The 16,561-nt window shown below is 35.6% G+C and overlaps 1 protein-coding gene across 1 annotated transcript; it reads right to left on the bottom strand.

Annotated features, from left to right (window-relative positions):
* Positions 1–181: 181 nt before the first annotated feature.
* On the bottom strand, positions 182–13,750 carry serpine2 (serpin peptidase inhibitor, clade E (nexin, plasminogen activator inhibitor type 1), member 2). The gene is made up of 9 exons (XM_067364735.1): positions 13,625–13,750; positions 8,499–8,779; positions 7,731–7,958; positions 5,837–6,034; positions 4,652–4,850; positions 3,362–3,459; positions 910–996; positions 740–823; positions 182–628 (listed from the first exon to the last, which is right to left on the bottom strand). The coding sequence occupies exons 2-9, from the start codon at positions 8,752–8,754 to the stop codon at positions 591–593; spliced, it is 1,188 nt and encodes a 395-aa protein (XP_067220836.1). The 5' UTR covers positions 8,755–8,779; positions 13,625–13,750; the 3' UTR covers positions 182–590.
* Between the last annotated feature and the right edge of the window lie 2,811 nt (positions 13,751–16,561).

Raw genomic sequence — 16,561 nt, 5'->3', positions numbered from 1 at the left:
ATGAATATATGTATGAGTATATGTATTCTATCAGTGTTTTTTAAAGAAACATTTCATTAATGTTTTATTGTTGTTGTCTTATAGGTGTATAATCTAGCATAATAAAACTGCAAAAGCAACAAAACTAGTAAATTGAGTATACTTTATTAAATAAACAACAAATATTGTAAAAATGTAAAAGTCTGAAAGTTAAAAAAGACAAGGTGAACCAGTTTAAGTACCTTATTTAATAAAATATGACTCAATGCAGGAAAATGTATCGTTAATATGACAAATAAAATAAAATAAAACAAAAACAATTCTCAGTTAAAGTTAAACAAAAGTTATGTCAGCATTTCAGTTGCACACATTTTGTGAGAAAGTTTGCATTAGAGACAAATTATAAACCATGTATAAAATCTTAGAAAATATTCCCCAAGTATATAAAGCTAACAGCAATGCAATACAAAGACGAAGTAAAAATGAGGGTAAAAAGACACTTGAGAAATTGAATGGGTACAGAACACGCAGTCCGGGACAAAAGTTTAATATATCAGTGTGCGTGTGTGTGTGTGTGTATGTCTGAGGAAGAGCCCCCTCTGATCTCTGGCTCAAGGTTTGTTGATCTGGCCAGCAAACAAAATGGTTCCTGAGAAGAGAACGGGATCAGATTTCACAGTCAGGACATTTTAATCTTACAGATTCATAATTATAAAACAGATAAAGGACCATACAATGTATGTGAGCTGTGTGTGTGTACCTGTAGGATTGTGTCTGATGAGAAACAGGAACGGTCTGTCCACAGCCATCCACGGAGGAGAAGATCGGGCGTGCAAGATTGCAGCTGAAATGAGAGATGACCACAGATGAAGGGTCTCGCTGGACGTGATTGTGAGTGGATTTTAAAACATTTATGGCACAGTATCTCACTTGTGGCAGCAGAGGCTTTAGTCCCATCCTCATTGACCTCGATCTTGGCCTTCTGCAGCGCTTTGGACACATAAACAAACTCCGAACCTGTTACATACACAAACATAAAGACTACACTTAACACAATAACCATCAAAACATTCATGATGTTGCACAGCAATAAATATTCATAAATGTTATTTGTATTAGTTTTATTATTATTATTATTATTCATAATCATACAAGAACACAGAGGGCTGAAATCATTTGTATTCAGCTAATATAGAGCTGACTTGCACATCCCAGTTTCATCCATCCACCAGAAGACAGTCATGTGATTGCATCAGACGGCCACACAGGGGCAACAGAACAAAACACTTCAGACTGCAGGTCCAGGTTGGCCTACAATGCTTGACAAAACCTCTTCCTTCCTTCTAGTTAATATTAAACCTCTTTTATTCTGACTTTCTCTCTCTCTGTACTTTAGTATGTATTTATATTTGTCCCTCTCATTTTTCCACAGATGCTATTTCTGATATTTTCAGCTTGATTCTTTAAACATTGGATGGAAGCCCATTTCCACACACACGCACACACACGCACACACACGCTTTCGTAAATCATAATTCTAACATCAGCCCATTAAAGTCAATTATAACATAAAATGAAGAAATTATGAGATAAATCATGATTATAATTATGATTATGAGTCAATAGTAATAGTATCTCATAATTACAACTATTTGTGGCATTAAGTCATAATTATAATAAAACCCAAGCAGTTGACAAAAAGTCGATTGTGACAAAAAGTAACTGAGATACTAAGTCATAATTATGATATGAAGTCATAATTATGACAAAAACGTGAAAATATGACAAAGTTATAATTATGAGACAAGTCAAACCTATGATTTAACAAATCTAACTAATATATAATAATGTAACTAATCTAAAAAAAAAAAGTTGAGAACTAAAAGGACAAAAATTATGACAAAAAGTTGTAACAAGTCATATATATATATAATAATGACAGTATCTCATAATTACAGCTTTCTAAGTAATAACTATGAGAATAAAAGACAAAAAAATATGACAAAAAGTTTTAACTATAAGATATTAAGTCATAACTATGATATAAGTCATAATTATTGACAGAAATTCAAATTTATGACAAAAAGTTGTAATTATGAGATACTAAGTGATAATTGAGAAGAAAAAATATGACAGAGAAAATGATGACAGAAAGTTGTAACTATAAGATACTAAGTCAAACCTATGATATAAAAGTCATAATTATGACATAAAATTGTAATTATGAGATACTAATAACTATGAGAATAAAAGACAAAAATTATGACAAAAAGACGAAATTGACAAAAGTTGTAGCTACAGTATAAGATACTAAGTCATAACTATGATATAAAAAGTCATAATCATGACAAAAATGTTAAATTATCGAATAAAAAGTTGCAGTTATGAGATACTGAGTAGTTAAGGAATAAAAGCCAAAATTTATGACAAAAAGTTAAATTATCAGACAAAAAGCTGTAACTATGAGATGCTAAGTCAAAATGAGATAAAAAGTTAAAATTATAATAATTCAATTATGAGATACAAATTCATAATAATGAGTCAACATGAGAAAAATTGAGAAAGATTCAACGGTCATAATTATGAAAAAATCCGACTGCCATAATAATGACTCAGTATCTCATAATTTTGACTTTTTATGTCATAATTATGACTGATCATGACTTTTGTTTTCTAATGTGGCAGAAATGAGCTTCCATAACACTGAATTTCTGCCTTTGTTAAAATAATTTGGCATTTCTAAACACCTAAAATCAAGGTTTAAGAATAGAAAGGGCTTTAAATGCTGTCAAAGAAACATTTTGTCATCATTTCCTCATCTTCATGTGGTTCCAAACCTGTATGACTTTCTTCAATAGTCCATACAATGAGGTCTCATAGTGCCTGTCAAGCTCCAAAGAGAGCTTTTATGATCATTTTTGATCCTATTTGGAGAACGACAGACTGTATGGAGAGAAAAAAAATCTCCTTTTGTGTTCCATTGAAAACATAATAACGTGTGTGTGAGTAAATGATGATAGATTTCATTTCTGGGTGAACTATGGCTTTAAGCTTTGCCCTATTTAACTTTTCTTTGTAGGTTAAAGTAGAAAAGGCACAGTGATTCACTGCTTGCAGCAATTCAGGTTAAAGTTTGTCGTTTAACAGCATTATGGCAATAAAGCAAAGGCTTTGAGGAGAATTGTGTCTTTAGAGATCGTGTGGAGCTCCTCTGGAAGGTGACCAGCGCTCTAACACTGTCACTCTGACTCATTTTCACACTCGACTGAGAGACGGGATTCATGCGGCTGAAGTTCACAGTCAACAACCAACGATATCATTAGTTCATGCACAAACATATGCACAGGAAATGATCTGTGCACGACTGACAGCTGTCACTCACTCAGGTGTCTGAAATCAGCTTTGTTCTGACTGAAGATGTCTTTGATTCCCATCGCTTTAAGAGGAGCCTCCAAATCCACCTCTTGCTCGGCTGTGAATCTGCTCAAAGAAGAAGAGACGGACAGAAACCGTTAGAGGTGCTTAGCTTGGTTCAGCAAATAATGAGTCCACAAAGTATGTCAGATTCAGTACAGATCAGACCAGCGTTATTAACTTTCAAAAAAATCATTTTCAGTAACTTAAATAAAGCTGCAGTAAAATAAAATACTAGATAAACAGTCATGTTATATGAAATTATGAGATACAAAAGTCAAATTCGATAAAAGTCAATATTATAGCATTAAGTGTCGAAATGATGACATACCAAGTCAAAATTATGACAGTCAAAATTATGACATACTAAGTCATAATTATGAGAATAAAAGTAAATGATGACAGTCAAAATGATGATATACTAAGTCAAAATTATAAGATGAGTCAAAATTATGACAAAATAATGAGATAAAAGTTGCTACAATGATATAAAGTCATGTTATATGACATAAGTCAATTATGAGATACAAAGGCCAAAAGTCAACTTTATATCATAAAAAGCAAGAATAATGACATACCAAGTCAAGATTATGAGATAAGTCAAAAATATAGCAATAAAAATCAAAATATGACATACTAAGTCATATTATGAGATAAAAAGTCAAAAATTATGAGTCAAAATTATGATATACTAAGTCATAATTATGAGATAAAAAGTCAAAATTATGACAAAATTATTAAAAGTCAAGATTTTAGCATAAAGAGTCAAATTACGACATACTAATTCATAATTATGAGATACACTCAAAATTATGAGTTAAAATGTCAGAATAATGAGATAAAAAGTCAGTTATGAAATGAGATAAAAGATTATAGCATAAAAAGTCCAAATGTTGAGATAAAAAGACATAATTATGATAAATATTTTTATCTCATAATTGTGACTTAAATATGATTTATCAAAGAATGGCTTTTTTTTCTTATGTCGCAAAAATGAGCTTCCATAACACTGAATTTCTGCACTTTGCTAAACTAATTCAGCTTTTCTAAAGACAAAAAAAAAAAAAAAACAATTTGCACACCCTCATGTCATGTATAGAAATTTAAAAAAATCTATCTATAAATTTAAAATGAAAACTGAAAATAAAAATATGAATAAATACTGTAATAATACAAATAATACTAAAATAACACTGCATCATACAAAGACTAAAATAAGACAAGTCCAAGTGAATATTAAAAGGACAGCGTGTCTCACTTTGGCATTAGGAAGCGCATCCTCCTCTGGTTTAGCTGTTTGGTCCAGCTTTGGACGGTCGCTGTGGAGATGTGCGGCAAGATGGCTGACAGGGGCGTGTCCTCATTTGACGGCAACGCAATGAACATACTCATGCTATTGCCATGATACGGCAGCTCGATCACTGTATACTTCAAACCTGCTGGAGTGCTGGCCTGACCTGCAGAGAGAACAAATACACTGCATCACGGATCAGGCTTTATGCTGAACACTGGGTCTCTCAACTATTAAAGAGGCCCTATTATGCTTTTCAAATGTCTTAAGTGTGTAAAGTTGCTGTTTGAGCTTGCTCTGCAAAAGTCCCTCCAGCAGGAGTTACTCTCTATATCAGTGTCACTGTTTCTGAACTCCCTGAAACGCCCTGATTGTAGTCTTGAGTTTTCTTCCAGGAAACATGTCACAGTATTCCTCATTTAAATAATTCCCGCCCAAGTCGACCAATCAGAGCACACTGAGCTTTTCAGAAGGAGGGGCTTTACAGAGACAGGAACTAAATGGAGCGTTACTGACAGACGAGGAAGAGAGGAGCTGCAACAATGGAGAATAGAGAAAAATGTGTTTTTTGAACATTCAAGCAAGAACACCTGTTCTAGTAGAGCCCAAAAACAAAATCAAGACTTTGTAAAATGGCATAATATGGCCTCTTTAAATATTAGTTTTATGAACTTAAAAGTTCTTCAAAACAATATTCAACATACGTGTGTATGGATCATATCCCAGTCACCCTGGTGAACTTTATAAGTGCGGTCCTCTCGCACGGTCTATAAAACACTTTATTCTGCTTGTAAAGTGCTTATATCAAAACTACTAAAAAAAACTAAAGTTTATTGGTGTTTTTATGGATTTTAAATGGTTCTGTTGATGGCCAGACACTCTTGGCTTTTGCATTAGAATTAAATTAATTCACATTTTGCACCCTTTTAGTCCCATCTCCTGGGTTATGAGGAACTGTAAAGTTAAAATACTCCAGCGTTCCCAGCGATTTAAAGAGTAGCCACGTTTTTATTGCATCGTCGTCTCTGGAAAACAGTTCCACACATATCCAGACAGTCAAGGGCACGAATCACGTGGTAGGAAATATCTTTCAGTTTTGTGTGTGTGAGTTTAATATCTGATGCAACCTACAAGAAAATCACACCATCTCACCCATGTTGAAGACGGAGAGCTGAGACATCATGGGCACTTTGTATGACTTTCCGTCTCCTGCAGTAAAGCTTCTGGGTTTGGTGTTCTGGGCCTGGAAACGGGACTTCCACAGGCCTTTGAAGTAAATGGAATTGACAGCCACCAATCGAGTCAGAGCCGAATCGAACATATCCGCATTGACAAGACTGGGAATATGGCCTGATAAAAAACAAAACAGAGCAGGTCATAGTATAAAATAGTATTACATATATTTATATAACATTAATATTATAAATATTGCCGGAAAAAGTGTTTTTTCTTCAACAAGTGGTTACTGAAAGGACAGGAGGTCGAACTAACTAAATATTAAATCAGCTGGTTTCCATTTTATTTTCATTTTGAATGAGAGTTGCAAGTTTTGAAAGAAAGAAAGAAAAAAAGAATGAATGCATGAATCTGAGACATGTAAATAGAGTTTAAAACCCTGATTTGTGATTTTGTTATATAAAAAAAAAGTTCTTTTTTAATTTGGTAAATTTTTATTTTCAGTTATTGATAAACTTTAATTAACTTAATTTTCAATCATTTTGCATATATTTTCTTATTTTTCTTATAACTTGAAATAATTAAAAGATAAAAATATGACTTGATTAATAATTAAAGATAAAAATTAATTCATAAATAAATATGACGAATGAATAAATACAATCAAATAAAGACAATTAAATAGAGAAATTAAGTTTATTTATTGGAACCAAATATTGGTTTTCAGTCATTGATAAACTTATACTTCCTATAAATTAAAGAAGAAAAAAAATAAAAAAATAAAAAAAATAAATATATAATATATATATATATATATATATATATATATATATATATATATGGGTCAATGATGTGATGTGATGTAATTTTTTGTCCAAAGGCCTTAATAATAATATAAAACAAAAAAATGTAGTACAACTAGATCTCTTTTATTGAATCCAAAAGGTTAATAATTATATTTTGCTACATATAAAGGTATTTTAAAGATTTTGAAGTGTCAAAATGTCATTCGGTTTAACTGTCCGAAGGCCAATACAGCCATTTCATTTGTGATCAAAATGTCTTAAAATGTAATAAATGTTTATATTTTTTTTTATTCTGGCATGATTTTATGGCATTAAAATTATGCGTAGAAGTCGTTGCTTTGTTATGAGAAATAATGTCTGGAAAAATTAATTTAATTGATGTCATTCGGTATAACCAATATAAAAGGACCATTTTGGATCATGTGGTCATTATCATGTGACAGGATGTGACATCATTCAGACACCTGCAAAGGACCACATGGTCATGAAGCAAAGTAACTAACTCTCTCTTAACTGTTTGAACAATTCATGTTTTCGCTTGCTCATACACATCTGGAAACATCAGGTCATTCGGTACAACTGCTATAAAACATGGAAAATGTTGTAATATTTTAAAAACTTGTACTAAATATAAAATGTTTGATTGTTCTTTTGCTAACTAGATATCAGCCTGTTAGCTTTGTTTGAAAATATCGTCATTCGGTAAAACCAAAAGTGTCATTTTGTAAAACCGAAATTTTGGTTAAACCAAATGACTTTTGTCCATATTGTAAAAAAAAAAAAAAAAAAAAAAAAAAAAGACAAAAGCAGTATTAAATGATTATAAAAACCACATAATCTCATTGTTAACACTTAATAACTCTCGTCAATGCCCCATATATATATATATACATACATATAGATATATAAACATTAAACAATAAAAGCCGTAATTTCATGGCTAAGAGCTTATTTAGGGATAAATATCAAATTTCGAGAGAAGCTGCATTGTAAAATCCTTTAAGTAATCCAGGCTAGAGGTCAGGGTATCAGATACAGGGGTCGGAGGTTAACGTGAGGTGTACCTTTCGTGCTGTTCTTCACCCATTCATTAATGGTTTCTGCAGCTTTCTCTGGGTTGCTGTAGTCAATGGTTTGAGTCTCGCACAGGAAGTTCTCCCTGTTGGCTGTCAGGAAGTCTTCTTTCATGCTGAAGCCCTCATTTGGGAACAGCGCATTGGCGATCGTCACAATATCAGCGTTGGATTTGGTCGTCAGGGCCTTATGCAGCTTCCGCAACATCTTATATGGGCCTGAGAGCAAAACAAGCACACAAAAGTCATTTTTTATACATCAATAACAGGGTTGAAATTGCTATTTTCAATTGCACATTTTATTGTCTGCAAAGCAAAAATCATGCTACTTTTTCAGAGGTGTCATTCACATCTGTAGCACTGAATTATGCACTAGATTTACTAAACAGGGCAAATTCGTGTGCAGCCACAATCTAATAAAAGAGCAGATGGGAGTGGAAACTGGTGCGGGTGACCTACTGACACATTCAGTGTCATGTCAGATGCTTTTTTTGGGTGGCAAATAATGGCGCAAATAGCAGTAAATTGACTAACGCAAACTTTAGTAAATCATGTTGCATGATTCATTTAATTACTTTCCTCCCATGAATTTAGCGGTCTGACAGATAAACTCCTACAAATGCATATGCAATAAGGTCATTTTAATCGCTCATTTCTCACTAAATCCTCCTGACATCAGGAGAGGAACAAGCATTTAGTAAATCTGGCGCTGTATTTTAATGCTTAAGGAATGCAAGTGAAACCAGAGCAAATACACACCAGACTTCTTGTATTTGAGGCCGGTGAGTAGCTGTTGGCGAGTGTCCCCGTGGGCCCCCGGGAGCAGCATGCCCAGGATGGAGGCCACGCCGTGAGGGGACATGACCACATTCTCCAGGGGTTTGTCCTGGACCACACGCAAAAACACCTGCAGGCCGAGATCAGAGCCTCGTTCTCCGTAAGACGAGGACAAAGATGCGGAAACACTCAAAGAACAAACAGCCACCAACACGCACAGGTGCAGTGAGACCAACATTGTGAGGGACACACAGGCAGCTCACCTGAAGAAGAGAGAGAGACAGACAGACGGGATGATAAAGTAAAAAAATTGCTCATATTTTTTAATTATTTTTAGAATTACATGTTTCATTGTTTTCATACACTTTGTTGTTTATGGATTATAAACAAAAGTTCTTAATCTGCTTGAAAGAGAACTGAACTGGCATATTTACTAGACAGACAGACAGACAGACAGATAGATAAATAGACAGACAGATAGACAAAAAGACATACAGACAGACAGAGTCAGATAGACAGACAGACAGTCAGATAGACAGACAGTCAGATAGACAGTCAGATAGACAGTCAGATAGACAGTCAGATAGACAGTCAGATAGACAGTCAGATAGACAGTCAGATAGACAGTCAGATAGACAGTCAGATAGACAGTCAGATAGACAGTCAGATAGACAGTCAGATAGACAGTCAGACAGTCAGACAGACAGACTGTCAGAGTCAGACAGACATTTAGACAGAGAGAAGGATAGACAGGTAGACAGACAGACAGACAGACAGGTAGACAGGTAGGTAGACAGACAGAAAGATAGACAGACACAGACAGTCAGATAGACAGACAGACAGAGTCAGACAATCAGATAGACAGTGTCAGTCAGACAGACAGAAGATAGACAGACAGAAAGATAGACAGACAGAAAGATAGACAGACAGACAGAAAGAATGACAGTCAGACAGACACAGAGTCAGACAGACAGGTAGACAGACAGGTAGACAGACAGACAGACAGGTAGACAGACAGATAGAGTCAGACAGACATTTAGACAGAGAGAAGGATAGACAGGTAGACAGACAGTCAGACAGACAGAAAGTCAGGCAGACAGACAGTCAGACAGACAGAAAGATAGACAGACACAGACAGTCAGATAGATAGACAGACAGACAGACAGAAAGATAGACAGACAGACAGACAGACAGACAGACAGAGTCAGACCGACAGATAGACAGACAGACAGAGTCAGATAGACAGACAGTCAGATAGACAGAAAGATAGACAGACAGACAGTCAGAAGATAGACAGACAGACAAAAAGACAGACAGGTAGACAGTCAGACAGATAGACAGACAGACAGACAGACAGAGTCAGACAGACAGACAGACAGACAGACAGAGACAGTGAGACAGACAGACAGACAGAGTCAGACAGACAGAGACAGACAGACAGACAGAGACAGTGAGACAGACAGACAGACAGACAGAGTCAGACAGACAGAGACAGACAGACAGAGACAGTGAGACAGACAGACAGACAGATAGACAAAGCCCTGAACTACCAAGAGCTGACACAAGGAAGAAACGCCCTCGGCCAATTGGTCTTAGAGTTGACTACACAAACAACAACATGTCTGACTGAAAATAAAAACTTAGCCAGACCAAACCAAATAATTAAAACACAAAAAGAAAAGTACCTAAATCATTGGACAGATGCAACAGCCCTACAAAGTAAATTGGAATGCTATTTGGCCCTAAACAGAGAATATTAATTGGCAGGATACCGGAGTACAGTGAGTGACCCTAAACTGAGAAAAGTCCTGAGCATGTACCGACTCAGTGAACACGATCTCACCATAGAGACAGGCAGACACAGACAGACCTGGCTATCAAAGGAAGACCGGCTGTGTCCAAACTGCACAAAGAATGAAGTGGAAACAGAACTGCACTTTCTGACATCCTGAACTAAATATGCACAAATTAGGGACGCTTTCTATCCCCATTTCTCAACCCACCACAAAGACTTTCATCAGAGATCAAATATGGAAAAACTCCCATACCTGCTAGGAGAAAGCCCAGCAAGCTCAAACCTGGCTGCCAGGTACGTGAGGTCCTGTCACGACGAAAGAGCCTCCAGCGGGACAGAACTACCAACACACTCACTAAATGCCTAGAGACACTTCTATAAATATTATAAGATTGAACATTTTTATTGCAATTTTATTATTATTATTGCTATTTTATTGCTGATTTTCTCTCTTTCTTCATTATTATTATTTTATTTATTTATTTATTTTTATTGACTGTTATTAATGCTTTGGCAATGTAAGGATTCCTTTCTCCATGCCAATAAAGCTATTTTTGAATCTTGAATCTAGACAGTCAGACAGACAGACAGACAGACAGACAGACAGACAGAGTCAGACAGACAGACAGACAGACAGACAGACAGACAGACAGACAGACAGACAGACAGACAGTCAGACAGACAGACAGACAGACAGACAGACAGACTGTCAGATAGACAGGTAGACAGACAGAGTCAGACAGACAGACAGAGAGAGAAAGATAGACAGGTAGACAGACAGACAGACAGACAGACAGGTAGGTAGGTAGGTAGACAGACAGACACATAAATAGACAGACAGACAGACCGACAGACAGTCAGTCAGATAGACAGAAAGATAGACAGACAGACAGATAGATAGATAGACAGACAGAGTCAGACAGATGGACAGACAGACAGGTAGACAGACAGTCAGTCAGATAGACAGAAAGATAGACAGACAGACAGATAGATAGATAGACAGACAGAGTCAGACAGATGGACAGACAGACAGGTAGACAGACAGTCAGACAGACAAAAAGACAGACAGACTGTCAGATAGACCGACAGATAGACAGGTAGACAGACAGACGGACAGACAGGTAGACAGACTGTCATATAGAGAAAAAGATAGACAGACAGATAGACTATCTGAATTTGCTGACTTTCATCAAACTGCTTTTGCCACATAAAAGCATCAGCCCCTTAATTCTGTGTTTTAAAAAAGTGATTTTACAAGGTGAGTGAGTTTGAGTTTAAGTGAGTTTGTTTTGTGCCCAAGCGTGGTAAAACCACTTTAATGCTCATTGCTTTTATCATGCATGGACTTCACAGGGCTGGAATGTATGTTTGGAAACTATACATTATTATTGTGCTGCTGCTAGTGTTGTACAGATAGCACCTTTAAAAGAGACAATAAAACATCTTCAAAACAAAGGACGGAAACACATTTAAGACCTTAAATGGATGATTATAATCCAAAAACAGCCCAAAGTCTGCCCTGACACAAAGAAATTCTTCAATGGGAATCATAATAAATCATAGTAAAACGACTCTGACCTGAGGCTCATTCTTACACAATATACATATTCTTATAACATTTACACAAACCACAACACCTGCTTCTGTCAGAGATCTGACTCAATCTAATCAGTATTCTCCAGAGCAGAAAGATTTTACGGGACACAGACTCTTTTCCTAGAGTAAAGAATGGCTCCGAGCAACACACTTTTCCACAATCCTCCGGTCTCTTGGATCTGTGCACACACACACACACACTCACACACTCCTGAGCTATTCTATTTCCCGTCACACAGGCCTGCGGCTCAGGAATTTATTTGATTAAGGATAGTATGTGTGTGTGTGTGTGTGTGTGTGAGAGAGAAAGAGAGAGAGAGAACAATCAGGACCATCAGCCTGCAGTAAATATCCCTGGTGATTATTTATTGGTGTAATTTAAAAGGAACAAAAAAAATGTGACTGCTTAAAATTGACTTCAAATGACACTGTAACATCATAACTCTACTGACATCTTTTGCCAACTGTTGTGATAAATCATTCATTAGTGCATTTCACGACTATGAGTCTCTGGTGCAACCATCAATCCTGACAAATATTATGACCGTTTTATTGTGCATTAAAACAGTTAGTCTTAGGACAGTTAAGGCGAGACACTGCAGGTGAATAGGTTAAAAAACAAACTAATGGTTATCAACTTACTTCTCCAGTGAATTGATTACAATAAGAATTGCAAACATTATTTACATATTACAAGTTTTCTAAAACGTTATGTTTAAATATGCACGTTGTGTTCAAATATATCACTCCCCTGATTTCAAAACGCTAGAGACTGCGGTCTTCAGCCTCCTTGTTAGAGAGCCAGCCTCCCATGCCAGCGGACCTGGGTTCGAGTCCCACTTAGAGCGGGTGGTTCAAACAGAAGGATTTACGATTGTATACAATCTGGCAAATTATATATGAGAAAATCCCTCTGTAAAACCTTCAGAATATAGATAGGAATTAAACAGTAAAGTTTGCTCTATGTAAGTGTTTTTGAAGTGGAGATACTTGGCTCAGTGTACGAGAAAAAAACTTTAAAAATATGTATTATAAATCAAAATCTTTAGGCACAAATAGATAAAGTGCCCAAAAATAAATAGTTTAAAGTGGGTTTGGGATGTTTTCTTACCACTAGTCTGAAAAAACACTATTAAAAGCCAAAAAAATCTCAAAATCGAAAACAGAGCATTTTAGCCTGTAGTGTCCCACCTTAAACAGATTTTATCTCACCTCATATTAGCCTTAGGGTGGCAAAACAGATCTACTCTGGGTCCAGATGCATAAACAGCAGTTAACAAAGGGTTAATCTGTCTTTATTTTCGGATTCAAATCAATTTGTAACTTGTGAGACTAAGCAGTTTATGCAACTGTAAACAGTCAGTTTAACTCATCTGTTTAATGACAGTTTAACTGCTCTAATATTAGTCTGATGACAGTTAAACGCTGTTTTCTGTAAACTGCACTAGGAAGCGTTATTTTCCGATGACCGCAGTACACTTTTTATAGCAGCTTCTGCAAGTGTGTTTAATTATAGGCTTTAAAACTCAGTCTGAGCACAAATAGGGCGGGGGTCTGGAACTCAAAGACAACAACTGCAAAAACAAGTCAGTATCCTTAGACACATAAAACCCCGATAACAAACATCTGGTAATTAAAGCAGCTGTAAGTAATGCCTGATTTAAGTATAAAATAAACGGGGCGGACTATGAAGTGAACAATAAGATGCTTCACTAACCTGGACAAGCACGTCTAATTCTTCAGATACGCAGGTTGAGAGCGCGTGTCTTCCGCAAGCGTCCGTGTTCCTCCTCTCGCTGCCGCTCCTCCGTTTATTTCTTTCTGTCCTGAGCGCAGAACTCCGCCCTCTCATAAATGCTAATACAGCTGCATTCTAAATATTAATTAGGTAACCATGACGTCTGTTGTTGACGTCCAACCTCGCACCTCGCACTACCAACGGCTGCCGAACGTGAGGTTACGTAATTAATATTCATGAGTGGTAGTTTAAATGGTAGTTAAATTTTGATTAAACTCTCCTCAATGTAAACAGGAAACGACACCAACATGGATGAAAAGGATAATTAGTGAGGCGTATAATGATATGCTTTCACAAAACAACATATCATCAGCATATGACACTGTTGTGCAACTGGTTTCTCAAACGGACGTGACTAAGAAAGGTAGGAATATAGTACAATATTTTACACGCGCTCATTGGTGTTGATACGCAGGTATACGCCATATACCCACTTAAAGGATTAGTTCACTTTCAAATTAAAATTTCCTGATAATTTACTCACCCCCATGTCATCCAAGATGTTCATGTCTTTCTTCAGTCGAAAAGAAATTAAGGTTTTTGATGAAAATGTTTCTCCATATAGTGAGACTTCAATGGCCTCCAAACAGCTGAAGGTCAAAATTACAGTTTACAGTGATCCCAGACGAGAAATAAGGGTCTCATCTAGAGAAACCATCGCTCGTTTTCTAAAAAAAATAAATAATAATAATTATACATTTTAACTATAAATGCTTATCTTGAACTAGCTCTCTTCTTCTTCTTCTTCTTCTTCTTCTTCTTCTTCTTCTTCTTCTTCTTCTTCTCTATTAGAATGGACTATATGCACGGGTTACTTCCTGGTTGTCGTTAAGCCAGCTCGAGCACTTCCGGTGAACTGTTAGCTGTTCATTCTGTAGTCGTTGTACATCGACACAAAACCATCTATGGTTGACTTTTTAATGTTGTATTTATATTTTAATGTAGTTATCACATTTACCTAATTTGCCAATAAACCAGTTTTATTGATTGCAATAAAGACGAAGACTATTTAAAAATGCCCTGTCTGTAATTAGACACGCACTCACATTTTTTCCCAAGCACTTCAAATGTTATTTTTAATGTGATGACCACAAACATTATTTGTTCATCCTTCTGAGATTGTCCCCATTGTAAAACCGAACGTTTAAAAATATAGGAAATTTAACATTTGATAGAAAACACTTATCTAAAAATAAAAAAGACAGTAATTAGCATTTTAACCACCAGATGGCGGCAAAGTAGCATTTATTTGCGCACATATCAGCCATTTCTTCTAAACGTTTTTCACTTCGTTTTTGACTAAATATTAAACATTATAAAATAACTATGTTTAAAATACATTTTGTCAATGTGAAGTATGAAATACTCACAAAATCTTATGAAAAACAATAACTTTTAGTGTGAATTACACAGAAAGCGAGCACCGTGCTCTCCCTTTGTAATCACAGCAGCTGTCAGTGCAGTGCAAGATCAATGATTTCAGCACACTTGTGAAAACACACATTTATTCAATTAATCTAACTAAAGTGCACAATAAATATTTAATTTTTGAAGCTTTTTTTCCACATGAAAGTGTGAAAACTAATGGTCGAATTGAATTTAGCCGAGGAGGAACATTGAGGTACGTCTTTATGTATTTATTTTTTATGCTGTCTTGCGTTTGAATAACTAAATTAATGCTATGCCACACTATTTAAGTGACTATATTCTGATTATAAACTAAGTATTACACTACTGATGCTCAACACACCAGCAAATGACATCTCACCGGAAGTTTTCGAGCTGGCTTATATGAATGCGGAAGTTCTAAAGAACACTCCGTGCATAGAGTCCATTCCAGCAGTGTAGACACTGTTAAGTGTATTACTGCCCTCCACAGGTCAAAGTTTGAACTAATTGTTATATACTTGCACATATTGTATATGACAATTTAGTTCAACCTTTTGACTTAACAGTGTCTACACTGCTGGAATTCTAATAGAGAAGAAGAAGAAGAAGAGAGCTAGTTCAAGAAGAGCATTTATGGTTAAAATGTATACAATTTTTAAAAAAGAAATAGATCAGTGATGGTTTCTCTAGAAAAGACCCTTATTTCTCGACTGGGATTGCTGTAAACTGTAATTTTGACCTTCAACCATGGGCTCCATTGAAGTCCACTATATGGGGAAAAATCCTGGAATGTTTTCATCAAAAACCTTAATTTCTTTTCAACTGAAGAAAGAAAGACATGAACATCTTGGATGACATGGGGATGAGTAAATTATCAGGAAATTTTAATTTGAAAGTAAACTAATCCTTTAAGATACGTAACCATCCAATAAATCGCAATAAGCTTTGTTGCTTTTGACATGGAGCAAAGTCTCATATTTCACATTCTGCCCATTTTACTACCAAATAAAAAAAACATAAATACCGTTTTGGCGCTCTTTAATGTCACGTGACAGATCGCTAGAAGCGGCAGCGCGTGAAGAGCACGTGACTGATCCTCTTCTCCGCTTTACAGCGCGATATAAAAATGAATGAACATCTAAAGGTATGTTAAAAGATATAGTACAACTTACCGAAATCCGTCTTGATCAGTGTTTCAAAATAGTAAACAATGTCACGAACGTCATTTACCTCAGAACAAACACATTCAATCAGTGACCATAAACTCGTTAGTCAGCTAGAAAAATTAACTCTAGAAAGGAGCATAGCTAAATATATGCACCATATCACATATTAATTATAATTTTTAATGTTTTAATTTTTTTCAATAACCTATAATGCGCATGTTTGAATAAAGTTGACAGCCACCATTTAAATGTTTATATTAAAAAAATGAATTGGAGTAGAAATAATTTAAGTTAGTAGGCC

The sequence above is a fragment of the Chanodichthys erythropterus genome, chromosome 17, assembly GCF_024489055.1.
Source record: "Chanodichthys erythropterus isolate Z2021 chromosome 17, ASM2448905v1, whole genome shotgun sequence".
NCBI classification, from domain to species: Eukaryota; Metazoa; Chordata; class Actinopteri; order Cypriniformes; family Xenocyprididae; genus Chanodichthys; species Chanodichthys erythropterus.
The sequence above is the reverse complement of the archived record's forward strand: the minus strand, read 5'-3'. Positions and strand labels throughout refer to the sequence as shown.

Bases quoted from the DNA above. Each gene is read 5' to 3' on its own strand.
- serpine2 (XM_067364735.1), bottom strand. From the start codon at position 8,754: ATGTTGGTCTCACTGCACCTGTGCGTGTTGGTGGCTGTTTGTTCTTTG. The intron at 7,959-8,498 runs GTGTGTATTTGC...TTTTGCTCTCAG, and splicing joins CCTCAAATACAAGAAGTCTG to GCCCATATAAGATGTTGCGG. The intron at 3,460-4,651 runs GTGAGACACGCT...TTCTTTGAGCAG, and splicing joins ATGCGCTTCCTAATGCCAAA to ATTCACAGCCGAGCAAGAGG.